The sequence below is a fragment of the Protopterus annectens genome, chromosome 6.part0 (assembly GCF_019279795.1).
Source record: "Protopterus annectens isolate FY-2018-M chromosome 6.part0, PAN1.0, whole genome shotgun sequence".
In the NCBI taxonomy this organism is placed as follows: Eukaryota; Metazoa; Chordata; order Ceratodontiformes; family Protopteridae; genus Protopterus; species Protopterus annectens.
Window position 1 is genome coordinate 1,257,691,289 of NC_056737.1, and position 17,021 is coordinate 1,257,708,309.

At 38.2% G+C, this 17,021-nt stretch overlaps 1 protein-coding gene across 1 annotated transcript in view; it reads left to right on the forward strand.

Moving 5' to 3' along the window:
- Positions 1-17,021, forward strand: part of GPD2 (glycerol-3-phosphate dehydrogenase 2) — a 2,212,620-nt gene that overhangs the window by 1,491,503 nt on the left and 704,096 nt on the right. The window contains exon 11 of the mRNA XM_044073653.1: positions 881-1,012. Within this exon, the coding sequence (XP_043929588.1) occupies positions 881-1,012 (132 nt within the window). The remainder of the gene's footprint in view (positions 1-880; positions 1,013-17,021) is intronic.

Here is a 17,021-nt window from a genome sequence, read left to right on the forward strand (position 1 = left end):
TCTCTCTCTCTCTAGTTAAGTGACTTGCTTTAAGTCATAAAGTAGGCTAATTGAAACTGAGGGAATAAAATGCAGGACTGCAGGATGAATCTCATAGCCTTAATCCTTTTTGCTAGACTGCCCACCCGTGGACTGCTTCTTTTATCTGTGGGATAGGAAGGTTTGATGCAAGCGTGAAATTTATTTATAGGTGATGATAAAGCTGTAATGCAGAAATGGAAAAGTGACACTGTTTTAAAACTTTGATCTAAAAGTACATGGCTACTAAGACTGTCTTATAGAAATCTCATTTTCCTCAGTGATCCTTTTAAAACAGAAATTTCTGCTTTTCCTTCCTGACAACCAATGAGGGACCAAACAGTTCTATATCTGCCAACAAATATTGAAAAATCTGTATAGATTTTGTTATTTTTTTCTTTGTTATTATTGTATACAGGATCCATCCTTTACTGTAAATATATTTATTTGCATTTCTGTGGTGTATCATACTTGCCTGTATTGTGCTAGACCTTTATAAACTTCTTTAATAAATGCGGCCACATATTTGTGAACAGCGTCACTGTGCTTACTAGTCTTTTTGAGTTAATAGTGTTAAAGTACAGTTGATCTTTCCAGTGAGTGTGGATAAATTGCTATTCATATGTCTCTAATTAGTGCTACTGATCTTTTTATTCATATTTGTTTCCATTAGAATTCCACAGATGCTTTACACATTTGTTGATTCAGCTGATTTGGTTCACTCGTGTTTAATAAAAATGGAGCCACAGCAGTTTGTAGTACTGCTGTCAGCTGCTGTGTGATGCTGGGAAATTTTAATTCAGAAAGATGAAAGTATACATTAAAAAATAAAATAAATGTAGCTTTGTCCTTATTTTTTCAGGTTGCTCAGCATTTGGCATTAACTTACGGGGATAAAGCCTTTGAGGTGGCAAAAATGGCTCGTGTTACTGGAAAGAGGTGGCCTGTTGTTGGGAAGCGGCTAGTATCTGAATTTCCTTACATTGAAGCAGAGGTAGGTGAGATTTTTAAGTTGATTTCACGTATCTTCTTTGACTGGTTTTGTTCTTTATCTCATAAGCCCAGAAGTTTCTCAGAGTTTTTAATTGTAGCAGGAAACCGATAAGGTCTAGATTTATCCAGATACAGGAAAAATAGTTATATTAATGAAGAAACTGAGAACTAGAATAGGGGACATGTATAAAACTCCTGCATGTAGGCTGCTCTGATTTCTCTATTTAGCAGTCACTCCATTTTTTTGATTAGCCTTAAACAACTTCGGCATCTTTACATCAGATCTGTTTATTTATTGTATAAAGTAGAATACCACTTTATATTACCCGGGGAGATCACTGTAGCAGCAACATGTAATATTTGGGTTGTTCACCAGTGAAGCTGTATTAATTCTCCACATGTTTTCATAGTTGCATGGTCCCCCTGTTCACACCTGTTTTCACAGGTTTATAAGTGCGTACTGGGCTCTATGAGGAACTTTAGAAGCCATGGATTTTTTAGCCCTTCTATTTAAGTAGGAATAACCCAGAGATAAGCAAAGCATTTACATGTTGGTCCTATCCAAGAGGAGCAAGGGTGCTAAACCAGGAATGAATTTGCTGTTAACTCATCCATTTCTCCTGATTACATTTGAGTAGTGGAAGTGAAGTACTTGTGTTAATACTGACTTCTTTATATATGTGTAGTTGCTTTATAAGATACATTGGTATGGGTTCAGATCAGTTGATCTTAACAACTTTGAAACCGTTAGTCACTCTGCTATATTTGTACTTTGTAAGTATGCTGCTAAGCCTTATTCCTGTTATTTTCAATAAAAGAAGGCTTCACTCTTACAGCTATTTTTTTCATTTACCATTTAAGGATAAATTCTTTCCCATCCAAATCCATCAATAAGTGTGCTTCATTAGACAAATTAGCATAAAAACATCTCAGAGGCTTAAACCATTGATGTTATATTGTCCTATCTTGTCCTAATTCTTGCTGGTTGTGTTTGGAGCTGAACCTTGGCTCCAACTCAGCCGCATACCAAAGCTTGAGAGCTTCAACTGGCTCGAGGCTGCAGCCTATCCCATGGTGCTTAGCGGTTGTTCCCCAGATCTGATTTGTTGCTTGAAGCATCGGGATTGCCTTCGCTGGCTCAGGCTAGTAATTACATTTATTGTATATCTTTTACTACTTTTTTTCACAATATCTTCCTATTGGACTCTATTATACCTTCCCAGTCCAAGTAGATTGCTCATGTGTGTGTGTTGCTTTATTACTTAGGCGTGTCTTCAGCTGCTCTCTTTGGGCCCTTCTTTTTCTCCTATTCCCCGTAAATTATCCATTTAAGTTAGATGATTCTTTCTCTTTAGCCCCCTTTTTTTCTTCAGGGCTTCTTCCCCTTTTCTTAAAGAGTCACGTTTAAGTTAGAGGCATCTCCTCGGGTTGGAGGAGACAGATGTTTAACTTGGAGACTGGTCCTCCTCCCACCCCTTTCCTTACTAAAAAAAAAAAAATGTCTTTATCCTTCTTTCTATTGCAGTTATTGTAGTGATTGTAGTTATTGTTAGCTGCTGTTGTTGCTGTTGCTCGTAGTTGGTTTACAAGATGTGTAAAGAATCTGTTAAGGAATCGAGACAATCTGGTTTTAAAAAGTGCGATTCGTGCACTCAGAAAACGTCTGTAATGGATGGACACACAAGTTGTGTGTATTGTCTAGGAGCAGTCCATCTCCAGGACTCTTGCTCCATTTGTCATGGCTTTAGTGCAAGGGTTTTACAGGAGAGAAAAAATAAACTCATTTTGAGGGGGTTTGTTGAAAGGCCCTTTTGAAGAAGGTAATTAGGCCTCAAAATCGGACAAGAGAGAAAAATATGCCTTGTTGCCATCACAGCGTATTACCTTTATAGGTGCAGATTTAAACACACATGATATGGTAGCAAAATTGCCTCAAGAGAGAATATAATCGCTACACAGTCAAGTATCTATCCTACTCAAAAAGAAAAAGGTACAAGCGAAATTCGTCCTCAAGGTCTTAGGCTCAATGGCAGTGGCGATAACACTAGTCCCTCTGGCACAACTACACATGAGGATATTACAGTGGCTACTCTTTGCTCATTGGTCCATACAGGAGTTTCTCATGTCTCACAAGATTGTCATTACAGATGCCTGCAAGAGGGGGACCTACAATGGTGGCTTCAATTCACTCAGGTAACAATGGGCAGACAGTTTGTACTTCCCCAACCTGTTGCTAGAGTAACCACGGATGCATCCCAGATAGGGTGGGGGGGACAGACTGTCCATGGGGTTTGAAAAGATCACGCGTACCATTTGCATATCAATGTCCTAGAGATGAGGATGGTGCTTCTGGCATTAAAAGAATTTCAGAACTCTCTTCCCATGGGGACTATTGCAATTCAGACAGACAAAATGTTGGTAGTATGGTACATCAACAAACAGGGGGGAAACCAGATCCTATCCCCTATGTCGAGAGGCCCAGAGAGTTTGGCAATGGGCAATTTCTTCTCAGTGCTTTCTGACGGCAACACACATCCTGGGGAAATCAACATAATAGCAGACAGGCTTAAGCAGAGCAATTCTCATGCCTCACGAGTGGTCCCTAAATCAGGAAGTTGCAAATCAAATTTTTCGCAAATGGGGCCAGTCTTGCTGCATCCTGTTTGCCACTCCATTCAATGCCAAATGCAGCAACTGCTTTGCCCTCATTTCCCCTCTGGGAGAGTCACCGAGGGATGCACTCGTCCACAATTGGCCCCCGGGACGACTTTATGCTTTTCCTGCATTTCCAATTATTCCAAAGGTTTTTCAGAAAGCCAAGCCGTTGAGTCGCAGGTTAATTCTCATTGCTCCTTATTGGCCTCATCAGATTTGGTTCCCCTTCCTTTGGCCCCACCTTCAGGAGGACTCGTGGATCCTGGACCCAGTGCCGGATCTTCTGATGCATCAGTCAGGCACACTCCATCCTGTTCTTCAGAGCCTCAAGCTGACGGCTTGGTTACTCCATTTCCAATTTTATCCACGCTTCCAGAATTATCCCCTGCAGTACGTCACATTCTGGTTTCCTCACACAAAAAGACGACTACGAAACTTTACGCAAGCAAATGGAAGAGGTTCTCTTGTTGAGCAGACAAAAAACATGGATCCCTTTACAGCCCCTATACCTTCAATTTTGGAATTTCTAACAGAAGTCTTTAATCAAGGAGCAGCGGTGGCCACTGTTCAAGTACAATTAGCCGCTGTATCAAATTATCATGTGGAGACCTCGGAGCCAATGTAATGCCCCATAGATTATGCAAAGCTTTCCTCAGGGGTACCTTTCTGTTAAGACCACCCTTAAGAGAACCTCCTCCCCCATGGGATCTAAATTTAGTATTATCAGCAAATAAAATAAAATAAATAAATAAAATATCATCTCCGATCCTTCCTCGCTTCAAACCAGTATTCTTATCTTGCAAAACAGTCTTTCTAACAGAAATTATTTCAGCTAGGACAGTTTCAGAGTTGCAAGCTTTGTCTGTCCATCCTCCATATTTGATTTTCCACAAAGATAGGGTTTTCCTCAGAACAAATCATTCCTTCTTACCAAAAGTTTGTTCTGAAGCAAATTTAAACCAATCTATAAAATTGCCTGTGTTTTTTCCTAGCTATGGCAACAAGGCAAAATATAAGCTTCACCAATTGGATGTGCATAGACAGTTGCATTTTTACTTGCACAGGACCAAAGATATCAGAAAGTCAGATTAGTTGTTTGTTTCCTATGCAGAAAACAAAAAAGGCTTGGCAGTCTCAAAAGTTACTTTGTCCAAATGGCTTACTGAGACCATCGCCTATGTCTACAATTCTCATAATAAAGAACCGCCAGAGAAAGTAAAAGGACATTCAACTAGAGTGGTGTCTGCTTCCATTGCTTTTCATTCCAGACTTCCATCGGATTCAATTAGCTGCTGCTACTTGTGTTAATCCTCACACCTTTATCTCGCATTACAAAGTGGATGTGGCATCCTTTGGTTCCACTGTCCTGAAGAGTTTATTCCCTTGAGCCACCCAAGAAAAGGTGCTGGGGACTCTGTCCCAACCAGCAAGAGTAAAAGGCGAGATAGGACAACAATATAAAGAAGTTATGTACTCACCATAACGTTCCATGTTTGTTGTCCAGTATCTCGCCTTCATTCATGCATCCCCACCCATCCTTCCCCCCTCCTGGAGAATCTAGAGGACTTTACAATTGGCAAATATGGTCTGATTCCCTTCTTCCTTCTTTACCTTTATAACTAATATATTTCATAAATTTTTCCTTTCTTTATGTTAGCATACTCTAGGGAATCAAACGATATCTGGGGAGCAGACTCTAAGCATCATGGGATAGGTTGTAGCCTCGAGCCAGTTGAAAATTTTGAACTTTGGTATGTGGCCGAGTCAGAGCCGAGGTTTGGCTCCGATTCCAACCAGCAAGACTGAAGGCGAGATACCGGACAACAAACATGGAACATTATGGTGAGTACATACCTTCTTTTTTTTTCTTTTTACCAGATTAAGACTTAATACTTCACAATCCCATTTAACATAAATGAGATTAAAAGAACTCTAAAAGCTTTCTAAATCCTATAAAGTAGGGCAAAGCATATTAAACATTTACAATAGCAATTTGCTACTTCCAAAATGGAGGAAACAAGTTGTTTCTCAGAATAAAGAAGCAGTATTCGAGAAACTAAAAAGAAGCTAGTTCTCTTTGAATTCAGTGATACATCTTTAGCAGCTTCCCATCTGAGTGGCAAGAAATCCTGCTTTTGGGTTTTCTAATGGGAGTCACCTGTTTTCCCCACATCATTGCATTGGTTTAGTCAGTTTTAAAAATAAACTACTAACACCAGTTGAAGGCCAGACTTCAGAACCACAGACTGTTGTTGATCTTTATGTGTAGGAGTCCTTTTTCTTCCATGCAGGACGTGAAATGCCTTTTGAAAAAAATTCAAGGTGCACTTCTCCAAATGTGCTGTCAAAGGACATAAAAATGTTTTATGAGATTAAGTATGTCTGAAACCACCAACGTTTGCAGCTCTGCAGATTCAAGCCTTTTTTTATAAACTTTTCACTGAATAATATTTTAATATTGTATATCTGGCTACAAGTTGGTGAAACTGTTCCTGTTCTCAAGTGTCAGTACCACTAGTGTAGGTCTTGTATAGTCTCTCTACAGAACTAGTTGAGGCTACACATTTGCAACTACCTTCACTAGCTTTTGAAGGGAAAAGAAAATGTATTTATATTTTTATTTATTTAACATTTGTTTACTGGAAAAAGTCCGACTTGGAATAAACCCAATTTTCAGTGGAAGCCTGAGAAGAAATGCTGCAGATGCATGCCTTTGTAATGTGGGAGAAAACCCACACGAACGCAGGGTGGACATGCTAACCCAACTCAGAAGGCACACCAGCTGAGAATCAAACTGGAGAACCTCTTGCTGTGAGGCGGCAACACTACCACTGCACCACTGCGCTGTCCAGAAAAGAAAAAGAACCTCTGTTTTCTTTATAAAGGAAGAGGAGTTTTACATGTTCCATGGCTATTCATCGAGCCCAGTTCTTCCCCTTTTCACCTTCTCAGTACTGGAAGACACCTTCACCTGTGTGTGTCTGAGGACAAATTCTGCAGCTTCTGCTCTCAAGATCAGTTGTTCCACTTAGACCAACAAGAGAACATAAGTGGTGGAAGGTCCTGAGTAACTTCAGCACTATGGCAACTGAAGCCATTGTTGCAGTAATTCGTAGCTGATCACATGGCTTTGTTCACCATCTCTAGAACTTTAAAATAATACGCTTGATACCAGCAGGTGAAGTTAGTCACTCATAATCATGTTATTTATTCACTATTGCAAGCTAGTCTTTTGTACTCCCCACAAGTACAGTTCTAACTGTGCACCCTCTTTATTTTACTTTACTGAAACAATGGGTTATAAGATTGAAATGCTGAACAATGTTAAGCAGTATGTTATACAGGAACGGGGATTGAAGTACAAACCCTTATTGGGGTCACAGCTTGTTGGTAATACTACCCAAATTATTGGATGAAGGGCCGATCAAGTAAGTGACAAACACCAACGTTCATGTATTCTCAGGTATTGTCTAGAGGTTGGGCAAGTAAAAAGTATATTAAATAAATATTGGAATTTAATGTTGGTGGATCAGACTCTCTCTGATATTATTGGAGAGAAACCTCGTTATGTCTACAAGATGGGCGAGAACATAAAGAACTATTTGGAACATCACAATCAAGCATCGGTGGTGCAGTGGTAGCGTTGTTGCCTCACAGCAAGAGGTTCTCCCATTTGATTCTCAGCTGGAGTGCCTTCTGTGTGGAGTCTGCATGTCCTCCTCGTGGTTGGGTGGGCGTTCGAAAGACGTGCGTAAATGGGCGTGCCTTCGTTGAAGGTTGAACATCGAGCTGGCACCTAGGCGTTCGTCAAAAATCTACTGCCAATCATTAGCGGACCAGAGTTCCGCTGTGGCGACCCCTAACCGGGAAAAGCCGAAAGACAACAACAACTGAAACAATTTCAACTAAGCACTTGCTGTTGACAGGCCAAATAAAGTCTCTCTTCCTGGCTATTTGATTCCCTTCATACTTTCTGTGGGCTTAAATAAATAGCTTTATTTTTTTGTTTTTGTTTTTCTTGTCGCTCAAGATCAGGACCCAAAGCCCTACCAGTGTATATTTTGATTTCTGTCTCAGTAAAGTAGAGAATTTTTTTTATTCCAAATTTATTATAGTCCTCTACAAATGACAAGTCCTGGTTATTATTTTTGTATGTTCCAAGTCTCAGTCAGTTTAATGTAACAAAGAATTTCAAATGTTGATTGTAAAGACTGTGTTACCATTCGCAGAGTGGTTGTCTGAGACGTGGAGGATCTTTACTTGCAAATTACAGTCAGGCCATTTCATTGAAACTGTTTTATTTATAACGTGTTTATAAATGTCAGGCTATCACTACAAGTATGAACCTGTACCTAGGATTAGGTCTTGAGATACGACCTGAACTTGTTATATAATAATCAGTAGTGAGTTTAGCAAAAGGGACAGTTACTGGAGAATGCTCTTCATTAGGTACTTCAGGAACACTTTCAGGAACAGGAACAGAAGATGATTTGTTCTCTGGAACAGGAGCATTCAATAGCATACTCTGAGAATTTGAGTCTAATTTACAGACAAGATGCTGTAACACTGGCTCAGACACCAGCAATAAATATTTCAGATTCCACCTAATTTCCATACCTTGTGACTCAGTGATGTATGATCTCAGTTCCACACACAGATTTTTCACAAGTCCTACTTGATCAAAACCTTTTGCTGTCTGCATCCTCACTATCTCTCCTTCTTTTAATGGTTTGAGAGGTTTGCTGGTTTTGTCATAATTTAATTTCTGTGACAAACACTTTTTCATGAGTTGAGCTTTTACTGCTTTGTTGTTTTTAGCATTTGGCATCAACAAATTCTTACTGACTGGTAGTGTAGTTCTGGTTTGTCTCAACATCAATCTCTGACCAGGTGAGCCAAGTAAATTGTCTCGAGGAATGTTTCTGTGATTAAGCAAACTGAGAAAATATCAGTTTTATCTCTTCTGGATTTCTCCAACAACTGTTTCACAGTTTGAACTGCACGTTCAGCCAAGCTATTAGATTATGGACCCTCAAGACTACTAGTAACATTAACAAAGTCCCATTTCTCAGCAAATCTTTTGAACTGCTGACTTGTAAACTGTGCACCATTGTCAGAAACGACTTTCTGCAGACTACCATGGACAGAAAAATGTCTCTGATTTCATAATGACAGTACTGGAAGTTAGGTTAGGCAGTAGGTCAATCTCTAACTAATTTGAATAAGAGTCTACTAATACCAAATAATGTTGATCATTCCGTTTGAAAATATCTGTTGCTTCTGTTGACCAAGGTAGTTCAGGAATCTAGCTTAGCTGAAGTGGTTCTTTTTGTTGTTGTGGTTTAGTACTATTACAAATTGAACAAGCTGATGTTTCCTTCTCAATATCTTTTGACATAGAAGGCCAAAATACTAGTCCTCTCACCCTTCTTTTGGTAGAATCAGTTCCTGGGTGACCTCGATGCAAGACTTTCATGTACTCTTGTTGCAAGAATTTTGGAATTTCCACTTTTGGACCTTTCATGATGATACCATCTTCCATCAAAATCTTGTCTCAGTATAAAAAAATACTGCTGCACATCTAGTGGTAAACATTGTTTTACTGGCCATCCGTGACTGATAAAATGGTTCAGCTTCTGGAGAATTGGATTGGAAGCTTTGTGATTTCTAAGCTCATCAAAATGTATGGAAGAAAAATTTCTCATTTCCATAACTTCAAAAATCAGCTTTTTCATTGTCATGCTGGTAATTGGTTTGTCTGGGTGATCTGGATAAAGTATCAGCTAGATAAAGAAGTTTTCCTTTTGTGTAAATCATATTGAAATTGTACTTTTGCACTTTTAACATCATCCATTGCAATCTAGCTGGAGCTGTGTGCATTGGTTTTGTCAAACTAGTGACCAGAGGTTGGTGATCAGTTTCAGTCTGGATAGGTCGGCCATAAATATAATCATTGAACTTCGAACATGCAGACACTATTACCAAAAGCTCTTGTTTCAATTTGTGCATACTGCATCTCAGTTTGTTAGAGTTCTAGATGCATTGGCTACTGGTCTGCCCTCTTGAAAAATTCTGCACCAAGACCATATTTTGCAGCATCACAGGAAAGATTTGCAGGTTTATGAACATCATATCTCAAAGTGGGTGAATTGGTAATTTTCTATTTCAGGACATCAAACGCTGTTTGGTGGTGGTCCAGCCAGGACCAAGTTGCATTTTTGCATGTCATCTCTTGTAGTAGTGCTGAAAGCTCACTTAAATCAGGAATGAACTTGCCTAAATAGTTGACCATGCTAAGAAAATGTTGTAAAGATGTGGCATTGTTTGGAGCTGGCATCTTGAGAATTGCAGCTTGCTTGGATGAATCTGGTTGTAAGCCTAAACTGGTAAACAAATGACCTACATAAGTAACTTCCTTTAGCCTGAATTTACATTTCTGAGGATTCAGTTTGATTCATGAGCATGATCTAGACCTTTTCTGAGGTTTCTATCATGTTCAGCTTCACCATTGCCTCTTACAAGAATATCAGAACAGCACATGGGTAACCAGAAAAAAATTGCTCCATTGCACGATGAAAGACTTCACTGGCAGAATTTATCCCAAATTACATTCTCAAAAATATGTACCTTCCAAATGGTGTACTGAAAGTGGTTAGCAAGGAGGATTTTCAATCAAGTAAAATCTGCCAAATAGAACTTTCTGCATCTAAGACAGAAAAAAGGTGGCATTTGGAATGAGAGCAACAATTTCTTCAACTGTACACATTGAATGATGAGGTTTTTTCTGTGCTTTGTTCAAATCTCTTGGATCAATTCATATTCAAATGTCATCTGAGCTTTTCTTATGAGCTACTACCATGGAGGATACCCATTCAGTTGGTTCTTCTACTGGAAAAAATATTCCTAAATGTGCCACTCTGTCTAGCTCTGCTTTTACTTTGCCCTGCATTGCTACTGGAACCGTCCTTGCTGGTCTTACAACTAGGCTTACCTAGTGGTCTAACTTCATGGAGTACACAGCTGGGATTTTGCCAAGCCTATCATTGAAAATAGCAGCATATTCAAAAAAAAATATTCTGTGTAAAACCTTCTTTGTTGTTGTTGATGCTTACATGGTGGACTTCCTTATTTAATGAAATCAGTCCCATTTTCAAACTATCTTTGAAGCCTAACAATGGCTGCACTTGTGTTTTGACTATGTAAAACCACAAGTCATGGCTGCTCCCAACTGAATAGCATGAAAGCACTGCTGAGCCTTCAGTTTGAATCTCTTCACCACCACAAGCAACAAGCTATGCACACTTTGCCAAATCAAGTTTTTCACCAGCTTTTACCTTAGCAAATATTTCTGCTGACATAACATTGCACTTTGAACCAGTGTCAACCTTGAACTCTACAACTGTCTCATTCATCAGTACAGTACAAAATACTGTGTTCTTTTCCAATAAATCTATTGCATTAACCTTTTCCTCAAGTGCAGAGACACCATCAACATAAGTAGGGTTGAAGCTTTCTACTTGATTTACTTGCTTCTTGGAATGCTCTCTCTTAATAAAATAATGTGCCTCTTTAGATTTACAAAGCTTTCTGAAATCATTCCACTTTTTACATCTGTGGCATTGCTGACCAAAAGCTAAACACTTTTCTCAATTAGGTTCATGACTGCCTCCACAATTACGACAGTTGACTGAGGTTTACCATGGGTTTTGCTGTACCATCCCTAAGTTTTGCTGCCCTGGGTTTCATTGTGGGAGCCACAACCTTTTGCCTATATCTGTTAACCTCATGCTGCATACTGTCAACATTCATGCTGAAAGAAGCTGCGAGCAAGCTCTTCTCATTCATAAGCATATCCGTGTACTTTTCTGTAAGGTCATATATCTGACAAATCTCTATGGTTTTGCTTAAAGTTAAATCACTGTCTTGAAGCAAAATCTTTCTCACTGCATCATTATTAACACCATACACAAGCTTTTCTTTTATCAACTCATCTCTCAGTCACCAAATCTGCACGTTTTTGCCTTGTTTCTCAATTCAAATATGTATGCTGCAAAAGTTTCAACAAGCTTTTTATCTCTTGTGTAAATATGTGCCTTTCCATTGTAACATTCGTTTGTGGGTTGCACATTTCTCTAAACTTGCATTGTAAGCACTCCAGGTCTTCCCCCGTTTCTGTCTGTACCACAGTATGGTGGTCTTCCCCCTCCTCTGCATAAACAGCAGGTGTATATACAAATGAACGTTCTCTCTCAGTGGCTTCTGAATAAGCTAAATTGAACAGAATAAATGCTTTTGTCCATGCGTCTTCATCAAAAAAAGCAGCCTGTATGAAAATATATTCTTGCTCAAACACACTCCAATTTTCAGCAATATTATTATAAAACACAAGTGGACCAGGTCTGTGAATTCCCTCTGCCATGCCAAATAAGTGTCAAACACACACCAGGTACTTGTAATTATATTAATCTGCACAGCAGACTCTCTGAAATAACTGTACTCTTGAATAGACTGTACTGTAATACTGCACACACTGCCAGCACTTTGCACACTTTAGCTACTTTGAACAGCTTTAGTTAATGTGAAAAAAATAGTACATTGTGAAAAAATACAGTTTTCTCTTTTTCAAACATTTTATGCGATTCAGATATTGTTTTAAATGGTTTCATAATTATTTCAGGAACTTTTCTCAATGTGTTGCAATTTTGAACATTTTGTTTATTCGGTAATTGGTTTGGAATGCTTCCCTTTATATTCATAGAGGGAAAAATCATTTAAACGAGTTTAAGTACCTGGAAATATTTTCTGACCCGTTTGAGTCATTTGAGCCACTTTTGTATATTCCTCCATTTCTGACTGTTGGCCTCATGGTTTTAAGAAGTTTTGACTTCAGATCCCATTCTGACACCATGTCACACGCTTATTCAAATAAGACAATGAGGCTTGGGTGTTCATTTAAGATATTTATTACACACAAACACATCAGGATGGATGACTCGAACATAAAACTTAAATGAACTATCTAACTTGACTGACTGCTACACACATACATGCTTTCAGTCCAGCTGCTTATACAAAATGGCATTCTGCTTGTGTAGCTTTAAAAGTACAACACACATACTATGATCTACACTCCCTGTGTTCAAGTGGGTTTCCTCAGGGTGCTCTGGTTTCCTCCCACATTCCCAAGACATGCTGCAGGTGGATTAGACATTCTAAGTTGGCCTAAGGTGTGAATGTGTGCATGTATGTGCTTTCTGAAGAAGGTTGGGCGCTGGACTGACAGCTCAACAATGTAAAACTCCACTGCCACTTGTTCTGCAGACTGATGATCCACAGTGGTGATCCCTAACGGGCACAAATGAAAGGAGAAGAAGAAGACTAGTCTGTACAGCTAGAGTCTCACAGATGATAATTAACCCAAACCAGCCAGCAGCACAAGACCTCTATAAACCTATCACATTTTGTCTATTTTCAGCAACTAAAAATCGAAGCCCAAAAAGAATGTGAAATAGAACATAACATAAAAAATTGCCAAGACAAAAGTTTGTTGATCATAACTCCACCCGAAGAGTCTTGCTTGGTGTAGTGGGTTGGGGCGTCGGGTGTTCAACTAATGAGTTTGATTCTGATTGACTGTGTTATGGAGAACCAATGCCATTTATTATACTGCAAGGTAAGGACATGATTTCTAGCAAACTAGAGTTGTCCCACTGTTAGGGGATGTTTTTAGTGGGTGAGGTTCCCACAGTACCACGGCAGGGCCAAAGTCTGGGCATTATTAGCTTTCAACTCCTTGTAGTACTAAAAAATGAAGTCAGTTTTGCTCCAGACTAATTCTAATGATGTATTATGAATGCTACATCCTATGAGTTGTGCCAACATTATGTGGTCATTTTTTTATCCAAATTGCCACTTCAAAGTTTCTATTACCTCCTAACATCGGATTACTATCCATACTGTATAGGGGCCCTGGTGGTTTTCCATCACATTTTAGTGGGCTATATCGTCCACATTGAGAACTACTGGTTTAAGCAAAAGTAACTCATTTAAGTTACTAGTTACTAAAAAAAAGTAATATGTTACTATTACTGGTTACTATTTTGAAAAAGTAACTAGTTATATTACTAGTTAATAGAAATTGTAATATATTACTCCCATCACTGGTCTTTTCCATGTAAAATGCTTGGCTTTTTGGCAAAGCGTTTATAGATTACAGTCACTAAATAATGTCACACATGTGAGGTTCTGACTTTGTTCTTCAGAACATGCTTGCTGATGCAACTTTCTACGTACATAAGAGAAAGATTTAAAATCTGTTCTTGTTTGTTGGATTTTTATCATTGTTTTTTGAGCTAAGAGTTTGCGAGGGCATGGGGGTGTGCAATGGGATGCACTGTATGGTTCTCACAGTATGAGCTGAAATTAATTTCTCTGTCATTATTTACATATTTTTTAATTTTTTGTATGCAAACATCTGAATGCATGCAGTCATACAAAAAGTTGTAATCGATGGTCACATCTCTGAGTATGTGCTTGTGCATGTATCCAGTCTCCCAGAGAAGTTTTAGTGTAAAGGAAGGAATAGATTGTAGGCTTCATCATATGAGCCATGTTCTTAAGGTATGATCCTCGGTTTCCTTGTTTTTTTTTTTTCTACTTTTGACAGTGTGCTTTTGTGTCTGTGGAAAAAAAAAACTGCACAGTATTTAGTCTTAAATGTTATAACATTAACTCTGAATGTATTTTTAATTTAGCTTGTATTCTTTCAGGCACAGTGGTATGAATTGCACTGTGTTGGACTTAACAGTTTGGTGCTTAGTGCGGATGAGTTAAGGCTATGAGCTGCTTACTATAGTACAGATTTTCATTCCTCAGCCTTTTTCTAGTGTGTCTAACCAAGTAATTTCACCACACAGTGCTCCTAGACTGCCCCTGAAAAGAGAAACCTGTGTCCAGCAGGCTGTCTCAAGTTGGTAGAAAATGCATTGACATACTTGTCTTTAGAATTTCTGCACCTTTCAGGTGTATACTATTTGACTATGAGTCACTTGCATGTCTGTTGCAGTTTAAGGGAAGACCAGATACATTTTCAATAATTGTGAGGTTTAAAAGGAAGAGAAATATACTGTTTCTTGTGCTGTCTGTTGTCATTGTGAGAAAGTTTTGCTTTATCAAATGACTGTCAGTGTTTTTGCTGCAATTTTTTAAATAAATGTTTTAAATTAAATTCAAATCTCTTTGATCATTGTAAAAAAATATGCACACTGAGGTTTCAACAGTGTTTTATGGTAACTGGAAAGAGACAGCCAAATAACGGGATATTGGCATGGCTGCTGGGAGTGGGTTTTCTGATCTATTACTCTGCTTAGGGCCCCATTTGACTATAATACTGCTCTGCTTTTATTCAGAAACTGTACGAGTATTTAGCCTCATACATATGCCACATTGTTTTAGTTTTTCTGTCATTTCAACAAAATGAAGGGGCAATAATTCAAAATCACACAGTAGGCAAATGGAGGTAGAAAGAATCAAACCATGTACCCTTGACTAACAGAGCTTAGAGCCTTAGTCCTGTGCACTAACTGCACAACCTTCACTTGTATATTAATTTTCTGATAAATTACAGAGGGTTAAAAATCACTGAGATTATCAGGTGGTCAGTAATGCTAGTTGTTAGAGTTCCATAGTTTTTTCTCGGTCAAATGCTTAGAAAAAATGCATGTTAAAGCAAAACCTGTTGTTCCATTAAATTTTTAAGTGAATTAGTTTAGTTTGACTGTTAACAGTCTCTAATTTTGCTGAACATCACTGATTTGTCTCATGTTTGTCCTGTCCCATTTTAGCTTATTTTTTTCTGTTAAGTGTAAGGCCTACTGTCAGTCAGTAATGTCATTGAGTACAGTTTTATAGTTTGTATTGTTCAGAGAATGCACGTCCATTCAATCCTTATTGTTATGTTAACATTTTAGGTGATTTGTAGCTGCCTGGCTCTTATGTTGGCAAACTGCTTCCTATAGTCAGAGTTACAGCATTTGAATTCTTTACCTTCCATTTGCTTACTTTGTGACATGAAGCAAGTCATTAACCAGACAGTACTCCTGGGTCACATTGACCATTTGGCTTACCTGGTTAACAAACATATAAATTTATATTTAAAATGTGTACCTTTTTCTTGGTCCCCCTCATTATCTTTGGCTTTATCCAGAGATATATTTTGTCTGTTACTTCAAAAATGTGTGGTTTCTGGCAAATTGTTGCAGATCATGGTCCCTAAATGACATGCATGTGATTTTCATATATTGTATCCTTCATATAATGCAAAGCTTCTTATTCTATCAACTTTTTTAAGTATATAAGGGAAGTATTTAAAAGCTGTTCCTGATTTTGTTCCTTGTTTGTGATTCCTTTACTTTTTTTAAACAAGAAGCATCTTTTTTGAATTATCATCTGTGACATAGGCAGTTGTACATTTATTTATTTTCATTTGCAAACATTCTGCATCTTGTATAATCTTCTATACAGTCAGAGGTTTATGGACTCAGATGGGGTTTTCCTATTAATAATCTGCCAATCTGTATTTTAGGTATCCTAGTATTATTGTTTCATGTTGTATGTAGTGGTATATCCAATTTAGGATATTTTTCACAGTGGTAATGTTTTTACTTGGTGGGATATATATGGCTGTTAAAGTATTTTTCTGTTATTGATTTTGAGATGTGATAAAAGGTTTCCTGCATTATTAAACTTTGGTATCTCCTGTGCATATACAGTTATATTTAAGGAATTATCACTTATGACTTAAGCAATCATACATTTATATAAATGAAAACGAACTATATATTTTCAGTTGTAAGCGTTATACATCAGATATGATCTTCTGTACACTCATTGTTAGTGAGACGTTACATAGCTCATTCAATTCCTGCCGTCCCTTAAACCTCATTCCTCCTCCAAAACATTGTTCTGCATGTATTGTTCCCGCAATTCCCATTTTGTTTTCTATGGAATTTGCTTCAACCCTTTTCTGAAGATTCCACTTCCAGTACTTTATCTCTCTTACTATATTCGCTACGTGTAGTATGGTTGTATTGTTTTTGATTCTTGAGTCAAGAAGTTGAGAGGTCAGAGGAAAATTAAACTGTATGACTGTGACATCAGTGAGCTGCAATACATATCTGGATCTTTATTTATAAATGTATTCATTCACTTGATCTCAAGCAAATGTCAGAGGTGTACAGTCATACAGGTGTCTGTAATTGTGTGTGTGCGCGTGTGTATGTACGTATGTGCTTGTGCACATGCAGGTCAAAGATAAAAGTATTGTCAGTGTAGTAGGTAGAATGAAGTAGCAATAA